At 41.1% G+C, this 19,679-nt stretch overlaps 1 protein-coding gene across 1 annotated transcript in view; it reads left to right on the top strand.

Annotated features, from left to right (window-relative positions):
- Positions 1-1,322, top strand: part of LOC139457048 (dynein axonemal assembly factor 8-like) — a 92,051-nt gene extending 90,729 nt beyond the window's left edge. The window contains exon 26 of the mRNA XM_071238491.1: positions 1,230-1,322. Within this exon, the coding sequence (XP_071094592.1) occupies positions 1,230-1,322 (93 nt within the window). The remainder of the gene's footprint in view (positions 1-1,229) is intronic.
- Positions 1,323-19,679: the final 18,357 nt, after the last annotated feature.

Here is a 19,679-nt window from a genome sequence, read left to right on the forward strand (position 1 = left end):
ACACCAACACACCACACCAACACAAAAACACCAACACACATCAAAACACAACCACACCAACACACCACCACACCAACACACCACACCAACACACAACCACACCAACACACATCAAAACACAACCACACCAACACACAACCACACCAAAACACCACACAACACACAACCACACCAACACACATCAAAACACAACCACACCAACAAATAAACAACCACACCACCACAACCACATCAACACACAACCACACCAACACTCAACCACACAACCACACCTTGTAGGTCACCAAAACTATCTTAACGTTTGAGCTGCGCTCTGCCAACTATTCTGATCTGTTGTCATGAAAACATGAGCCATAATGGTCTATGTCACCACAACCCAGGGTGACATCATGTCTGCCAGGAAGGTGCTAGAGGTCACATAGAGAGACAGTGCTATAGAATTACCCATTACTCTTGTATTCATACTCGCCATAAACATGTTTCCAGATGAGCCTCATCATGTTGCTGAGTATTCAATGCATTTGTATTTATAGCAGTTGGCTACACCATCAATTCCAGATGAAGTTTCCGGGCTACAATACTCAACAACAATATTAACACCTGCAAATCTGAAAATACAAGATATCGCGTAATTGTTGCAATAGAGAAACTTGTTTTTGCCCACTTCCTGATTCCCTGCCTGTGAATATATAAACTGAACGAGTCATGTGGTTTACCGCAAATGATTATAAGAAAACAGTGAATGCTGTAAAACACCTCAATTTTCAAGCTGTATTACGGCAGCTGATAAACAGGCAAGTGTGGACCGCAAAGATTGAGAGGGAGTGAGTTTGGTTTAACGCTGCTTTTAACAGTGTTCCAGTTATATGTCAGTGTTCAGCTTAATGTGGGAGGAAAGCCCAAAGTGATGCAGGTCTCCGACGTTTACCACTTTGGTGAAACCCACGAGCACGGGTATAGTGCTGACAAACCTAGAAACATAATCGGGGCGAACTGGGATTCGAACCCACAATCATAGGTTCCTGGGGTGCCCAAGGGAAGCAACTCTGCACAGCGAATCGCGGCATCTTAGACGACTTGGCCACCCGTGCTCCCACAAAGATGGAGAGCATGTATGTAGTTCACAGGCCTGGGATACCGGGGACCTATTCGACCTGGGTCTCCATCATGTTATGTGGAAATATAGCAAGGTTGTTTGTATTGACTGATGTGGGTTTTTTTTGTTTCAGTCTCATCAGCTGCTGACCTTCTTCTTTGACCACCTCATGCCTGGCAGTCAGCTGAACATCGTCCATCTCAACCCAGCATCTGACCGTTCTTAATCCACAACAATTAAAAGACATTGCTGCCATAGTTCCCCAAACCAGAGAGTCTTGGTAACATTGGAAAAACCTCATTTGTCTTGACATCAAGTTTGGTTTCGTGAATATGGAGAAATTCAAGCCAAGATCTTTCTGGAGACCCAAGTGGCAAGATGAGACTGCTTGTCCCACTTGAGCTGAGATTTTTGTGTCTTAGTCTTACTTTTAAATGTTGAACCATTTGAGATGTTTTTTTAACGTCTTCTTCAATGTGTAACACATCATCAGATTGTATCCTACACAGGACATTATGCAATGCAGGGTTAGAAACTAACAGTTTTCGTCCACTAGTCCTTGTAATGATAACATATAGCAAAACCCTTAAAAAGGGCAAATGTCTACTAGTCCTTAGGATACCTTTACCATTGGGCAGTTTGGCAAGGACTACAGGACTAGTGTCAATTTCTAATGCTGCAATGTGTTATGACTGCTGATTGGCCAGTAAACCTAAAGGTCATGAATCTAAAACAGAGGTCACTCTATGTGAAGTATTATTTTGAAAGCACTAATTTTCAAATTTCAGCCTTGAGGGAAAGGCTGGGAGTGAGTTTAGAAGACAAGCTTTGAGAAGGTTCTTTATTGTCCATAGGAGATTTAGCCTAGCATAACTTGCATTAGTTAGGAAATGAGCAAAGGTTTCAAAAATCATTATGAAAGTTATCAGATGTGTTATTCTTACACTTGCATGTTTTAGACTTCAGAAAAAGTTGTCAGCCATTAGGAATTACAAATATTGCCAAGTTTACTAATAACTCTAATATTTAGTATTTCCATTGGCCAAAAATGGCCCTGATCAAACCCTGTCCTTTCAAGTACAATGACAATATGTTATTGATATAAGTCTTCATGAATAATGACTCAGCATGGTCATTGTAAGCTATGGCAACATTGTCACATGAGTGTGATTGCCACAAGACCATCCTGTCTATAGAATGTTGCCGTGATGGCATGCTTGTGTCAGCTTCATCGCTTGACAGTACAAGGATGCTTCTGTCTTTGATTGGTGTGTCTTGTCAGTGTGCATATCTCACAAAATAATTGCCTGAAAGTTAACATGTGTGATCCCATCATTCTTACCACTACCAGGCAACCTATTTAGAACACTATTGTTTTTGCAGTCACCAAGTGTGTGAGTGAGTGAGTTTGGTTTTACGCCGCTTTTACCAATATTCCAGCAATATCACGGCGGGGGACACCAGAAATGGGCTTCACACCTTGTACCCATGTCTGGATTCGAACCCGGGTCTTCGGCGTGACGAGCGAACGCTTTAACCACTAGGCTACCCGACCGCCCCTGCAGTCACCAAGAGTCCACATACATTTAACTATGCTAGATTTGAGATACAGAAACTGTTTACATTGTGTGTTGTAATACCCCTAAATTAAAACATTTGCCTGATTTGGTCAATTTTAAAATAAAAGGGTATGGCAATCAAAGAAAAAATACCTACGAGTTCACGAAATTTACGAGTTTAAAATAATGCTTATCTAAAAAACAACAATGCCACTTCTTCTATTAGCTAATTTTGGGGAAGTGTATTTCCTTGAGACTGGCTTGATGTGAAGGGCCATGACAGATGATGTAGAAATGCAGAGAGATAGGTAGAAAGTTTTATGTCAATTTTGTGAACCTGTAAATCTGCTCATCAGGTTTAACAGGAACATATTACAAAATAGATATATTCTGAAATATATATTTTAGTCACATTTTATCTAACATGTAAACATTATTATCAGTTAATCCAAAAAATATACTGTTTGGGGGCGACATTTACTATTTCTGTTCTTTGTAATAAATAAGTGGGGCTAAAAGGTCAACCCTGCTGCACACCTCTTTATAGGAAATCCCATAAAAGCTAAAGCTAATCCAATTGCATTAAGCCATAGTTTACAGAATAAACAGCCATAATGCAAAACTGCATTATTGAGGGTTTGAGAAGGAATTAAACTCTGCTTGCCTAATTGAAAGGTCGAGATGGGCCCACATTCAAAACTAAACGCGGGGGCACGGGTGACCCAGTCGTCTAAGGCGCCGCGATTTGCTGTGCAGAGTTGCATCCCTTGGGCACGCCAGAAACCTATGATTGCGGGTTCGAATCCCGGTTCGCCCCAATTATGTTTCTAGGTTTGTCAGCACCATACCCATGCTCGTGGGTTTCACCGAAGTGGTAAACGTCTGAGACCTGCATCACTTCGGGCTTTCATCCCACATTAAGCTGACACGCAGCGATATGACTGGAATACTGTTAAAAGCGGCGTTAAACCCAACTCACTCACTCACTCGCTCAAAACTAAACGCACTTTTGTAGAGAATATATACTACATAAACAAACCTGTAATACAAACTTCTGGGTACTATAATGTCTAATAAGTATCATGACTTTTTGTTGGATTAGAATGTACAAATGCGTAGAAACTATACCAGAACTTCTGGAAACATAGATTGAGAGGTCTTGATTCTCGAAATTTAATTTGAAGTAAATTAATTCACAATAAAGACATTTTCCATCAATATAACAAAATGACAATGATATATATTGCTACGTATCCATGCCAAAGAATTACAAATGTGAGCCCGCTAAATGACTTTGTCAACCCAATGAAGCCTCATGATTTACAAATGTGGGCCCACCTGTTTCGATCACCAGACATGACGCGAACAGTGTGGGCCCACATTTTAAAAAATGGTTATCAGTAAATGGAGCTTCGCAATTTTTATAAATGTTGCAATCCTGTTGCAATCACTACAGCAGAAAAAAAAGTCTGCTCACATTTAGAAATTGATTATCAGCACTATGCCAACCTAATGAAGCTTTGCTGTAGGCTTATATAAATGTGGGCCCACTTGTTTTGATCACCACATACTACTGGGAAAAGTAGGCCCACATTTTTCAAAATGGTTATCATCACTTAACCAATCTAAGATGTTTATACTACGCTTAACATATTTCAACAATCGACTTTCTACAACGCGGGCCAACCTGAAGTCATCTCAATTCAGAAAATAAAGTGGGTAAACATTTGGGAAAAACTAATATTTACAAGTTATTCATTTCATTGGCAAACACTGTTTTTAATTTTCTGCAAGTTACAGATGAAAAGATAAATATATAATGCATTCAAACATTTAATTAAAAATACAGTTTACCTCAGGGATTATATGGCCAATTAATAGTTAGACCGACGACAACGTATAGCGTGACTGACGCCATTTTTCGCAGATACTAGAACTACGGAGATAGCTCCCGATTGAAATAAGAATAACTCCCCTTTCCCAGTATGAACCACTGATAACGCAGCATGGCTATGAATCATTAGCTCTCCTATGAAAGGATGTTATGAAACAAAATACAGTTAGTGTCGGAGATCGTAATTTGATACAACGTAATATCAAAGACATGGCAGTTCACATTAATTTCTCATATTTGTTTTTATATTGAGATCAGATCTTGCATTATTGTTCTGATATCTTGATAAATTATTCTACATTGTGTTCTAAAAATAATCAAATCAAATAAAGATCATAACATCTTTCAATATCATGACATCTAAAAAGTGATATTTTGACATATACACCATGCTATTTGTTGTTAAAGGTTGGATTTGGTATTTAACAATATTGATTGAACTCGGGGCCACTTGAGATATTGAATTAGTTTCAATTTCCTTGTTGTATGTAATACCGTATTTGACGTAATAAACGCCCTGCTCTAATAAGCGCACACGGCGATACTTGCTAATATATTGTCTAGTGAACAATCCCAATTAGCACCCCATCCGTTGGAACAATGTTCACAAGACTTATTTATTCGTGTATAATATACGCACACGTATGTTATATGCACCCTTAATTATGGGCAATTAAATTCTGGAAAAATATATTGTCTAGTGAACAATCCCAATTAGCACCCCATCCGTTTGAACAATGTTCACAAGACTTATTTATTCGTGTATAATACGCACACGTATGTTATATGCACCCTTAATTATGGGCAATTAAATTCTGGAAAAATATACATAAATATTTCAGGCATAAACCACGAAATATATCTTTCAACTCTGTTTTTTTTTTTCCACCAAAATGATATTCTAATAAGAGCCCCCTATTTCTAATTTTGAGAGCGCCCTGGGCGCTTATTATGTTGAATACGGTAAGTATACCTTAGGCTATTTGATAGATGAATGGTGTAAAGCCTTTCTTACTTCCAGTAATCATGTGATGCTTGTAGAGACATTAAACGAATTCATTTTGCCATAGGACTCTTAACTCAATATTACTCTTCAGCTGCAGTGGTTGTGTGATGGATTTCTCTGTAGGCTGAATGTTTGATATTTTCTTCCATTCCATAAGTGTCAAGTATCCCAAATGAAATTAATTTGTTAATATGCAGAAATGTTTTCCTAGGATAATTTGTTTCTGAAATTATTGCTTACCCAGGCTTTTGTATTTTTCAAAACGTTTTTTTGTGGCTTTTTTGTTAATAGATTGTTATCTCTAAAACTTATTAGTTTATATAAAGGATCAAATATGCCCTTAACACAAAGTAATGATTTGATGAATTTCTTTGAAGAAGTTGTGCAGTTCTCCAAAATATTGTAGGGGGCACGGATGGCTCAGTCGTCTAAGGCGCCGCGATTCGCTGTGCAGAGTTGCGTCCCTTGGCCACGCCAGAAACCTATGATTGTGGGTTCGAATCCCGGTTCGCCCCAATTATGTTTCTAGATTTGTCATCACCATACCCGAGGCTCGTGGGTTCACCAAAGTGGTAAACGCCTGAGACCTGCATCACTTCGGGCTTTCCTCCCACATTAAGCTGACATGCCGCGATATAACTGTAATACTGTTAAAAGCGGCGTTAAACCCAACTCACTCACTCACTCACTCACTCACTCACTCACTCACTCACTCACTCACTCACTCAAAATATTGTTGGGTTCAGCTTTCAGCCATATTTACCTGATGAAATGTTTACAGTTTACAGTAGGATTTTCATTGAAGGTTCAAAAGCCAATAACATGTACAAACCACACTGTATTTGGGATATGAGGTTTATTACACCAGACCTAAAAGGGCAGTGGTATATAGTTATGCCACGGAATTGCGTCCATCCATACTTCTCAGGACATTTATTGTGTGACCTATGACTTGAGAACTACTGTATAGATTCTTTTCAAACTTGGTGAACGCTTTCTATACCAATAGGAGGTGTGCAGTGTGAGGTTTGATTTCAATATTTGGATTTTCGGAAAAAATACAGCTATTTTCCTTTTTTGACTTCAACATTTGCGTGACCTATAACTTCATGGATTCTTTTCAAATATAAAGAACACTTTCTAATTGGAGAGGTGCAGTGCAAAGTTTGATATTGATATTTGTATTTCCTGGAAAAATATTCAGTGTTTCAAGTTTTGAATTTAGAATTTTTTTACTTCAATATTTGTGTGACCTGTTACTTGAAAACTACTTCATGGATTCTTTTCCAATTTGGGGAACACTTTCTTTACCAATAGGAGAGTTGCAGTTCAGAGTTGGATTTAGGTAAGTGGATTTTCTGAGGTCTCTTTCCATGGTTGAACTTAGAAGTATGTTGAAGTCCTGCTCACTGTTGCTTTGTTTATAAGATACTTAATGCCTCCCATTACACATCTGCCCGAGGCAAGAGCGTTAACTGACTTTAAAAGTCCAGTTTCCACCCTTGTCGAACTTGGCTGGAATTACTGGGCTCGATCTTAGCGCCACCAGTGGCTATAACCAGTTATGTCCCTTCTAAGCCTCTCCTATGGACCAATCAGATTCTACCTTTCGTATCACTTGCACTTGATTCAAACAAAATGGCGGCGCCCAATCAAGACGATCTGATCGATAATCAAGATGTATATTGTGATAAAACAGGTTTTACTTCGTGAAGTGCATCAAATCACGTGAGCACCTTGATTAAAATCATGAAAAGATTTGGAAAATATCTTTTGACAACGAGCTGGCAGTGCACAGGCTTTGCAAATCCTGCAATCGACCAAAATCTGCATGACAGTTTACGAACCGGATTTCGATTTCGTTGCGTGATTTTGATTGGACTATGCATAGACTCATTAGCCCAGTCAATATGTAACTCCAAAATACCAGCCTAGTTCGGCAAGGGTGGAAACTGGACTTGTATAGTCACTTAACTCCCTTGCCTCAGGAAGATTCCCATTACAACACCTGCATCATGATAGCTTTGAATAGTTGAGCTTCATAGATCAAGCCCTTGGAAAATCCTGGTAGAATAGGCCCCCTGTACTCATTCTTATCATAACAGTACAATGAGTCATTTGGATGGTATAGTGTGTGATCTGGCTGATTCTGTATCACTGTATCACTGTACCCTAAGAGCATGGATTGTTGCCTGTGCTTTCAACCAATTGTTTGAGTGGCCCAGACCTGGTTATTTCCAGGCTGAAGTAATATAGGTGATATTTTCCTGACTGTGGCTTTAACAACACGGGGGGGCGGTCGGGTAGCCTAGTGGTTAAAACGTTTGCTCGTCACGCCGAACACCCGGGTTCGATTCCCGACATGGGTACAATGTGTGAAGCCCATTTCTGGTGTCCCCCACCGTGATATTGCGTGAAAATTGCTAAAAGCGGCGTAAAACCACACTCACTCACTTTAACAACACGGACACACTGAGAGTTCTGGGAGGAATATGAAGTATTGGGCGTGAATATTGCTAAAAGCAGCGTAAAACCACACTCACTCACTTTAACAACACGGACACACTGAGAGTTCTGGGAGGAATATGAAGTATTGGGCGTGAATATTGCTAAAAGCAGCGTAAAACCACACTCACTCACTTTAACAACACGGACACACTGAGTGTTCTGGGAGGAATATGAAGTATTGGCTTGCGAAGCAAAGCATCGCCAGTGGGGTCTCAGCTTGCCTTGACTGTGTGTGTTAGAACATGTACATAACATATAAGGAGTGTTTGCAAGACAGATACTGGGATTTACCTGAGATTCCAAGCTAAGGGCCCCTTGAAGCCAAACTTGGAAAAACTCTTTTCTTTGAAAATTAGGAGTTTTGTAAAAGTATTTTTCTCAAATTAGTAGGTATTTTACATTGCATTCAAGGCAATAGTGTAAACCTTCTTTAAGGGCGACTAACGGGATTGGGTGGTCAGGCTCACTGACTTTGTTGATGCATGTCATCGTATCCAATTGCGTGGATCGATGCTCATGATATCAATCACTTGATTGTCTGGTCCAGATTCGATTATTTACAGACCGCTGTCATATAGCTGGAATATTGTGAGTGCGGCGTTAAACAACAAACAAACAAACAAACAAACTTACAAAGGCCTTTTCAATCCTCCTTATTGATCCTGTTTTTTTGTTTACAAGTCACAATACCAAGTCCTTACATGGTAATAACTCTATCGATCATGTGGGACATTTGTCATTATAATTAGGAAATATGTTATGACATTGCTGCAGTCTTGGGGATGAATATCAGCCTCTGAGCAGATCTTGATACATCTCTGAGATAACGCTAATTGTAACCTGCTAGCTGTCAGTGTTCTATTCTAGGGAGTTGATCAGGATCTGTGGCAGCTATTTTGTGGCAGGATTTTGTGGAGATTAAGCCAATTATAAGACACACAAAGTTGTGTGATATACCCCCAGCCAAATACTACGAGGGAACCTCATGCACATAGTTATGTTAGCTGAGAAACTTTCATGTTTCTGTGTATAGTTCCAACTCATTGTAGGGGCGGTCGGGTAGCCTAGTGGTTAAAGCGTTAGCTCGTCACGCCAAAGACCCGGGTTCGATTCCCGACATGGGTACAATGTGTGAAGCCCATTTCTGGTGTCCCCACCGTGATATTGCCGGAATATTGCTAAAAGCGGCGTAAAACCATACTCACTCACTCACTCACCCAACTCATTGTAATGCCAGCCTTTATGATGCCAATCTACCATAATGCCACTTCGTTGCTGTTACTTATGTTGGATGGTTAAGGCTGGCTTAACTAATTAATTTCAGATTTGCTGTGATGCCACAATAATGAATCCCTCATCACTTAGTGGTGTTTTAACAATTTTTAGGTGAATCTTGAGTCTGACAGAAGTTTCTTCCAAGAAACGTGTTAAATAACTTTGGGCGTGTGAATTGTCTTCAGATTAATCATTGTACATTCTGCTTTCGTGTTCAAGATTGTAAATACGACAGTTAACCATGAACCATTTCCATGTTTGTTTGTCTTTGAGTGTTTTATATTTATTCTGTTTCTGAACCACATATCATTCCATCCAAAAGCATTATGTGATTTGTTGAAATATTTTATATTTAATAAATCTGTTTATGATCTGCTCCATGAGCGTGTTTTTACATGAGATTCTTCACCATGGAGGAAGGAGTCCTTCAGCAGGAGAACTGTACCTGACAGTATTCAATAAATCATTTTTGAGATACTAAACCAGAGTTAGTTTTTATGTTTGTTTTTATGTGTGTGTGTTCAAACTTAGCTGGGCTGTAATCCCACACAAGGGGCGGTCGGGTAGCCTAGTGGTAAAAGGGTTCGCTCGTCACGCGGAAGACCCGGGTTCGATTCCTGACATGGGTACAATATGTGAAGCCCATTTCTGGTGTCTGCCGCTGTGATATTGCTGGAATATTGCTAAAAGCAGCGTAAAACCATACTCACTCACTGTCATCCCACACAGACACAGTACCATGGTACACAGATAACTGAGTTTAAAGTGTCATTACTGTACCTGACAGCTTCACCTGTTGACAGTATTCAATAACTCATTTTTGAGACACTTAACCCTTGTAAGTTTTTATGTTTTGTTGTTTGTTTTTATGTGTGTGTGTTCAAACTTAGCTGGGCCGTAATCCAACACAGCTGACATGCCGTGATGTAACTGGAATACTGTTTAAAATGCGTTAAACCCAACTCACTCACTCACTCACTCACTGTAATCTCACACAGACACAGTACCATGCTACACAGGTAACTGAGTTGAAAGTTAATACCCTCACAGCTATGTCTTCCTGAGCAGGATATCATTACATGGAACTTACAGCACACTGGAAATGTTTAGGTGAGCTACAGTGCCTTGGGAGATATATTTGTGAGTCAGTGTGTTGGGTTTTAGGCCTACAGTATTTCAGGTCTGTTGATTTGGGAGTGATGCAGGTCTTAGATTTTAACATTTTGGTGAAACAACCTGGCGCAGGTGTGATGCTGACAAACCAGGAATCATTATTAGAGCAGCTGTGGGTTTTAAGTGAGTGAGTGAGTTTTTAACAGTATTCCTGTTATATCACGGCGTATCAGCTTAATGTGGGAGGAAAGCCCGAAGTGATGCAGGTCTCAGACGTTTACCACTTCGGTGAAACCCACAAGCACGGGTATGGTGCTGACAAACCTAGAAACATAATCGGGGCGAACCGGGATTCGAACCCACAATCATAGGTTTCAGGCGTACCCAAGGGACGCAACTCTGCACATCGAATCGGGCGCCTTAGACGACTGGGCCACCCGTTCCCCACTGTGGGATTTGGACCATCATAGGATACAGCACAATTAAGTGACATACTGCAGCATCCGTGACCCCATCTACCTTTACCCTTCATCACTCAGGCTCGCTGACTAGGTTGATGCATGTCATCGTACCCTAATTGCGTGGATCGATGCTCATGATGTCAATCACTGGATTGTCTGGTCCAGACTCGATTATTTACAGACCGCATCATATAGCTGGAACATTGCTGAGTGCGGCGTTAAACAACAAACAAACAAACAAATATCAGTCGATAAACCCAATCCTATGAACAATTACATCATCTGCGCATTAAAAGTCTTTCATACCGATTGTGGTTTTTAAAACCACACCTTAAAAAACGGCCTGTCGTTCATACTAGCTATTGACGCCTTGATGGGATTCCAGGTCAGAATTGGCTCGGCAACCTATGCTTGTCAGAAGAGACTTTTCAAATCGGGTGGTCAGTCTGGTGACTTGGTGGATAGCTTGTCATCATATTCCAAACATGTAGATCATTGCTCATAATATCAATCACTAAATTGTTTGGTTCAGACTCGAGTGGGTGCTTAAACAACACTCAAGTACACAATAACTAGAAAACAATAGGAAAGTATATCTTAACCGAAGCCTCTTTTCTATGTTAAACATTGAGTTCCAAAGGTCAACTCTGCTTATAACAGATTAATTTGAAACAGTGTTTGTCATGCCACACGTCTCCAAGTGGACCTAACTTGGAATAACAGGTCCCTGGGACTTTATTACTTGTCAAAGATGTGACTTAAAGGGGAAGTGTACACGCAAAAATCACTTTCTTTCTTTTTCTAAACAAAACGCAATTTTAGAATTAGTTAGTATCTGTGTTCACAGTGAAAGTAGGAAGCTCACAATACTGTGAAAATGATATGCCGTTATGAGGCCTTCGTTTTTCGAGCTAAACAGGCCTGAGTTATACCCCTTAGATTATGACGTAATTGGTGCCAATTCAACTGGGTCCCTGTCTATTCTCAACGCAAAAGATATCAAGTACCAGTTTGCGGTAAAACAACATGACCTACGACACACTCGGGCGCAGTGATGACTGCATAACACTATGCTGGCTGGCATCTGAGACGCTAGAATCACACACCTGTACCTACACCACGTGAAGCGGCTCTAACAAAGCATGATGACGTCATAACGTTTATCAATTGGCACCAATGACGTCATATTGCAAGGGGCATAAGCCATGGTGTTTTTGCTCTGGAAATAGAACACTTGGTAAATGTGAAAAATATAAATCGTTTTAATGCAACAAATATGTTAATTAATTGTGATATTTTTATATTTTTGTCTATGACACTACTAGGTTAACGATTTTAATGTGGAAAAAGTACAAGAAAAATAGGTTCATTTCCGTGTGACCTTGCCCTTTAATAGGATGAAGTGGCCAGGCTCAGTGACTTGATTAATTGCAATCATCGTACCACCACGACAGTACAGAGCGTTGCTTGTCACCTCTAGTATGTCTAACCTGGACTCGGTTATATTTCAGATCTGATGGACCGCCTCCGTGGTCTAGAGGTAGAGCGTCCGCCCGGAGTGCGGAAGGTCCGGGGTTCGATCCCCGACCGCGTCATACCCAAAGACGTTAAAAGATGGCACTGTCTGGCGCTCGGCATTAAGGGGATAAAACAAGAACTGGTCGGCTCGGAGTCGGTATACTGTGTCTGAGTGAGGTATTCATGTTAAACTGTGGCATGGTATCTCAGTGAGCTAGCATTATAAAACGGCATCAGTCCGGACTAGTACAAGCAGCCACACAAAAACACACACGCACATGCACGTCGCTATATAAGTGCAATAATCTTGGACGCGACGTTAAACCCAATTTCACCTCACATCACCTCAGATCGTGATGATATATATCCAACCTGCAATAACACACATTTATACCGTGGGGATTGGTCGTAAGGTTCAGAGACATGGTTGCATGTCATCGTACCGACCACAAGGACCTACTAAGACCGTCTCCGTGGTCTAGTGGTAGAACCTCTGTCCGAAGATCGCATGGTCAGGGTTCGATCCCCAGCCGTCATACAAGACGTTAAAAGATGGTACTTGTTACCCTGCCTGGCGCTCTGTACTAAGGGTATAAAACAAGGACTGGTCAGCTTGGAGTCAGTATACTAGTATGAGTAGGGTATCTATGTTAAACTGTGGCATAACAGTCCGGACGAGACGAGTACAAGCAGCCACACATTCATGCACGTCGCTATATAAGTGCAATAATCTTGAATGCGACGTTTAATACGATTTCACCAATCACTGGTTTGTCTTATCCAGATTTGATTATTTACAAACTGCTGCCATATAGCTGGAAGAATGCGGAGTGCGGTGTTAAACAATGCACCTATCAAGTGTATAATCTACAGATTATATATGTAGGCGAAGGTTCAGATTATGTGCCCTTGGAAATGATCGAATAGAAATGACATTCAAAGAAAGATGAGACATATCCTTTAAAGTTTTGTTTTAGGCCATGTCACAAGGGCAGTACTTCAAACTGGCCATGCGACAGTAGTCTTGCCAGTATGGTGCCATTAGCGCCTGGCATATTTGGTGACGGCTGACGAGGTGTCCCCGGGCGTGGCTATATTTCCACGTTTCGTTATTCCAGCCAGATGGTGATCAAGAAGATGAACAGGCTTTCACTTGACTACATCGTTGTCCATGGGGATTATCAGACGACTGGGAATACTTAATCATTCATGATTGCTTATTTGAATTTACAAGGGATTTGTCCTTTTTAAAAGCTGTCATATGGGATACCTGATATGGCGATGTTGATATGGAGGTCTTGAACCCATAGATATACTCATAGAGTGAAATAAGGGAACAAATTCCAGTTTTGTTGTGTCGATGCCGCAGTCAGCAATATTCCAGCTATATGACGGCGGTCTGTGAATAATCGAGTCTGGACCAGACAATCCAGTGATTAATATCATGATCATCGATCAACGCAATTGGGATATGATGACATGCATCAACCAAGTCAGCGAGCCTGACCACCCCATCCCGTTAGTCGCCTTTTACGACAAGCATAGTCGCCTTTTATGGCAAGCATGGGTTGCTGAAGACCTACTCTACCCCGGATCTTCACGTGTGCCAGTGCTGCAGAATAATGCTATAATGTTGTGTTCACCATTATACTTTGACCATACATGTGTATGGAGCTGTGGAAGCATTATCATCATCACCATCATCATCATCATCGTCATCATCATTATAGAAAAACGAACACAATGAACTGCAAGTATTTGATGTGGAGTCTAGCAACTACATCAAACAAAGCAATTATCTATTTATCATCATGTCAAAGACGATCTGATCGATAATCAAGACCTATATTGTGATAAAACGAGTCTTACATCGCGAAGTGCATCAAATCATGTGAGCACCTTGATTAAAACCATGAAAAGATTTGGAAAATATCTGCTGACAACGAGTTGGCAGTGCACATGCTTTGCAAATCCTGCAATCGACCGAAATGAGCACGACAGTTTACGAACCGGATTTCGATTTCGTAGCGCGATTTTGATTGGACTATGCATAGACTCGTTAGTCCAGCCAAAATGTAACTCCATGATACCAGCCTAGTTCGGCAAGGGTGGAAACTGGACTTTCATAGTCAAGTAACTCCCTTGACTCGGGAAGATGGTCCGCGGGCGCTGAATTGTAAAATAGCATGTTAACCTACAGAAAATAACAAAATGATTTGATATACCTTTGTCTAGGTGTTTCTGCCTGCAAGGAAAACCTTTTATTTGAAAAAACAAGATGGCCGCCACATCAGCTCATTTTCGTATAATGTAGAGCCCTCTTACCTACCCATTCTTCCCAAGTAGTTTAGATTAATGCAATGTCCGTATTTGACAAGGTCAACAATTAAACAGGGTTGGTGTGGGGTGTACCATTTCTCACACAGCGTTCTTGGCTGTTACTGATATTTCTGAGTGTTAACACGGATTGTCACTGGATCAGACTTAGTGGTCATGATATATTTCGATATTCGAAAATAAGGTATGATATAAATGTTCTAAGAACTTGAAAAATACCAAAACCCAATTTCATCCAATCTAGGAGTATGTTTATATACAACGCTTGTTTTACTGGTTTAGCAATCCTCCACTGAAATTGTGCGTCACTAAACGAAGGTGAGCTTCGGTACCTGTGGTACTCTGGTTTTCTCGTTTGCATAATTCTTCAACGCTATGAGTAGCAGCTATCTTTGATCTTTGTATATGTTGATTAAGTTATTTACACATGAAAAATGAAGCACTGCTTACTATGCATTTCCATGTAAAATAGCCATTTTTGAAATCATAACACATTTGTTTGTATTTTGAAAGTGACATACTTATATTTCAACACACATGAACCGAAATCATGTGTTTAATGTTTGGTAATTGTTTATTATTATTTTTTCAGTAAATTCCTCTGTTTCATTGTGTCATGTGATATGACCAAGGTTTGCGACCCTCTGGTGCGTGCGTGCGTGCGTGCGTGCGTGCGTGCGTGTGTGTGTCTGGCTGAATGGCTGCTAGTACTAGTCCTGACTAATGCCGATTTTTCCAGTGCTAGCCCACTGCCCATGTCGCAGCTTAAACATGAATACCCAACACAGACTCCGAGCCGACCAATTTTTGTTTGAACCCCTTAATACCGAGCGCCAGGCAGGGTAACAACAAGTACCATCTTTTAACGTCTTTTGGTATGACGCGACCCGGGATCGGACCCCCGACCTAAAGCTCTTCGGACAGACGCTCTATCCACTACACCACGGAGGCGGTCACCACCATCTGGAGAAAATGCAGTGATCATAGACCTACTCTTCAGCAGCTTTAGCTGGTAGTTAAGGTATTTCTGAAAATTAAATTAATTCCATGTGTCCACAAGATACATGGAACTTCGGATATAACGAACAAGGAGAAGGGATTGTGAGCAGGGCATGCTTACCCTTTACTCGAACACCTGGTGTTATCACATAGTTTTTCGGGGGCACTTGTTTTTATGATCCAGCTTCCAGATTCGTACGGAACCCTTTCGGTACATTTGTTTTTTATTTTTTTTCTTAAAATTTCAAGAAACTTAGTTGTAATTTCAACATATAAGGTTGAAATTTCAAGATGTTAAGCTGAATCTTTAAGATTGTAACTAGAAATTTGAACTAATTTTCGTAATATTTCATAGATGCTATGTTGAAACTTCAAGATACTTAAGTTGAAATTTCAAGATAATGATCTTGAAATCTCATATTCTCTTGAAATCTCATATTCTCTTGAATATGAGTAAGTCGTCATATATCAACCAGCATGTATGATATTCGCGTTTCTTTTGACGGTGAGTATATATTTACGGAAGCTCTTACATACAAAGAAAATGTATCTCGTGATATCGTTCTCTCGTCAGACTACCGCGTTCCTTCGCATTAATATTTTTTATTTCCCTAAGAGGAGTGAACTCGCCAGTATTGCGAGGGAACATGAGGATTGTTACGTTCGAGCACCATAGCGCAGCAAGGGAACGCCACAGATATGTATTTATACCAGGGCACTTAACAACAATACACAGTGACTATTAACACCGCTTTAACAGCATGTCGCGTATTTAATGGCTGAACGTTTCTAATAGTGGTAGGAATGGCCAAGGTAGAAATCGGTCACCAGTTTGGTAACAAAAACAAACGTGGGATGTTAAAAACACACACGTTATAATCGTTAATATGAGAGTCGAACCCACGACCATGTGTTCGTGACGCCAAGGGACACAACTCTCCACCTATTACAAACAGTTGCGACATAACAGAGAGACAGAGTGGGGCTACCTATATAACATACATTGTGTAGATATTCCCACATTATTCCCACAGCTGCGTCTTATGTACAAGGGGGCGGCCGGGTAGCCTAGTGGTTAAAGCGTTCGATCGTCACGCCGAAGACCCGGGTTCGATTCCCGACATGGGTACAATGTGTGAAGCCCATTTCTGGTGTCCCCTGCCGTGATATTGCTGGAATATTGCTAAAAGCAGCGTAAAACCATACTCACTCACTCACTTATGTTCAGGTGTATCCTTATTTCGGGAGTAGATGTTCGCATTGCTTCGAGAAAAAGGCCCACGTGCTTATAATAATCAACACATTAATACTCGTGTTTAAATTGTAACACATTTCGTACATTCTTTGTATGTGCCTGGTAGGCAGGACAGGCTTACCCTTTTCGCAAACACCTGGTGTCATCACTTATTTTCAGTGGTCCATTCATATATTTTTAACCTTTATTTTGCCAATTACGCTCAATGCAATCTCTTCCAGCGGATAATCGAGACTGGTTATTGCTTGGCGTTGATGTGTCATATATTAAGATATGATCTATTGTTTCAGTCTGATATTTGACTTTGTCTGTTCTGACTAACAGTGTTGTTGTTGTTGGTTGGTTGTTTGTTTGTTGTTTAACGCCGCACTCAGCAATATTCCAGCTATATGTCGGCGGTCTGTAAATAATCGAGTCTGGACCAGACAATCCAGTGATTCACATCATGAGCATCGATCCACGCATTTGGGATACGATGACATGCATCAACCAAGACAGTGAGCCTGACCACCCGATCCGTTTAGTCGCCTTTTACGACAAGCATAGTCACCTTTTACGGCAAATATGGGTTGCTGAAGACCTATTCTACCCCGGAATCTTCACGGGTCTGACTAACAGTGGTTCGTATTGATAAGATAAATGGGCGTGGCAAAATAGGCTCGTCTGTTTTGATTGACACGGGTAACACTTATCAGTTAGCTTTGTTTGTTTGTTTCTTGTTTAACACCGCACTCAGCGATCTTCAAGCTATATGACGGCGGTCTGTAAATAATCGAGTCTGGAGCAGACAATCCAGTGATTTACATCATGAGCATCGATCTACGCAATTGGGATCGATGACATGCATCAACCAAGTCAGCGAGCCTGACCACCCGATCCCGTTAGTCGCCTCTTATACGAAAAGCATGGGTTGCTGAAGGCCTATTCTAACCTGGAGTCGTCACGTGTTTACCAATTAACTGTTATATGTAATTTTACTGTTTCCTCCTCCTTCGGGTCATTCTTTGGCTGATGTATCTGCAGCGCTGTCCTTTGGCTAAAACAAAGATATTTCTTTAGAGATTCCCAAACCCGACCTTATATGTGCCTTGTTCCATAGCGTTTCATACTGATCAAACCATTTGCGTGCTTACTGTACAAGCCATCGGTTATCGAATTGTCTCGTTCTGCATCCTCGTAACGGATACCCAGATTGGAGTATTTGAGTAAATCAATTTAATATTTGTCTGTTTTTGATGTTCATGGAATGAGAGCATTTTGAAAAATAACTGCCAGTTACGCTTATAAAACTACATCCATGGGAAACGTTTCGTATTCGCGTTAATAATTATTTTAGGGGACATGAAGTCCCCTTTGAAGTAACACCCCCATACAAGGCGTGTCTAGACGACGCTCTCTGCGAGCCTCTCCAGTTCAGATATCTCCATGCTCTCTCGTAACCTCTCCACACCTGCGAGCTTTACCGCTTTAGTCACGGCCGAACCTGCAACCAGAAGCTCCTTTACGGGGTTGCCTAGCAACGGATTTTAATCTGCCTTTGAATTAAATGAAATAAAATATCGATAGAAGACAAAAGTTCGGGTCAGCCTGCACTGTGAGTTTGTTTTGACAGGTGCAATGGTGATGAGAGTCAACATAACTAACGCGCCGATTTATTCTGGCCTGTGTATTGGGGAGAAGAGTCTAGCGGGAATAAGGGGTTTAGATTAAGTTCTCAAAACCATTGTCTGTCTCTAAAATGTCCTGGTGGCCTGTTCAAGCTAATAAGTGGACTAAGTGCTTTCCCAAACTGGACAAAAGGTGATGGAATTTCATTTTGGATCTAAATATTTGAAATTCCAGAAATTCGCTGTCGGTAGATGGCACTGGTATCTGGAGTCTTGTCGCCATTGTTCCTCGTTAATGGAGCTCTCTGTCCTAAAAATTGGTTACTTCGGGGTGATGGCTCGATAACTTCGTCACAAGTGCACATTTTGTTTCAGAAATAAATATGAACAAAAGAATGATTGTTGTTTCTGAATCGTAGCATGAGAGATGGAACATTTGGTGTTCTCCCTTTGTGAGGCCCAACACGGTCTGAGGGACCTCCTCGAGCTCGTGGACCAACCAGGATCACCAAACTGATAGTCGTCGATGACCTTTGTCCTCGAATTTCTGCCCACTCACATACAAGTTGTGACGAAGTGTCATCTGTAGATCTATCTGCGTACGAGGAAAGGTATTCCTTGTGCAGATGAAATGAAACTAGCCATACTTAGCTTTATTCTGGGGGGGGGGGGGGGGGGGGGGGGGGGGCGGCACGGATGGCCCAGTCGTCTAAGGCGCCGCGATTCGCACTGCAGAGTTGCGCCCCTTGGGCACGCCAGAAACCTATGATTGTGGTTCGAATCCCGATATGTTTCTAGGTTTGTCAGCACCATACCCGTGCTCGTGGGTTTCACCGAAGTGGTAAACGTCTGAGACCTGCATCACTTCGGGCTTTCCTCCCACATTAAGCTGACACGCCGTGATATAACTGGAATATTGTAAAAAGCGGCGTTAAACCCAACTCAATAAGTATCTCTATTGTCTGTTGTATATACCAGTAACTTGGTCACGAGAGCGGCATGCATGCTACCATGGATGTGACAAAGGTACCGTACACCAAGTTACACTGTG

Source organism: Haliotis cracherodii, unplaced genomic scaffold (genome assembly GCF_022045235.1).
Source record: "Haliotis cracherodii isolate W230 unplaced genomic scaffold, xgHalCrac1.p SCAF_12, whole genome shotgun sequence".
In the NCBI taxonomy this organism is placed as follows: Eukaryota; Metazoa; Mollusca; class Gastropoda; order Lepetellida; family Haliotidae; genus Haliotis; species Haliotis cracherodii.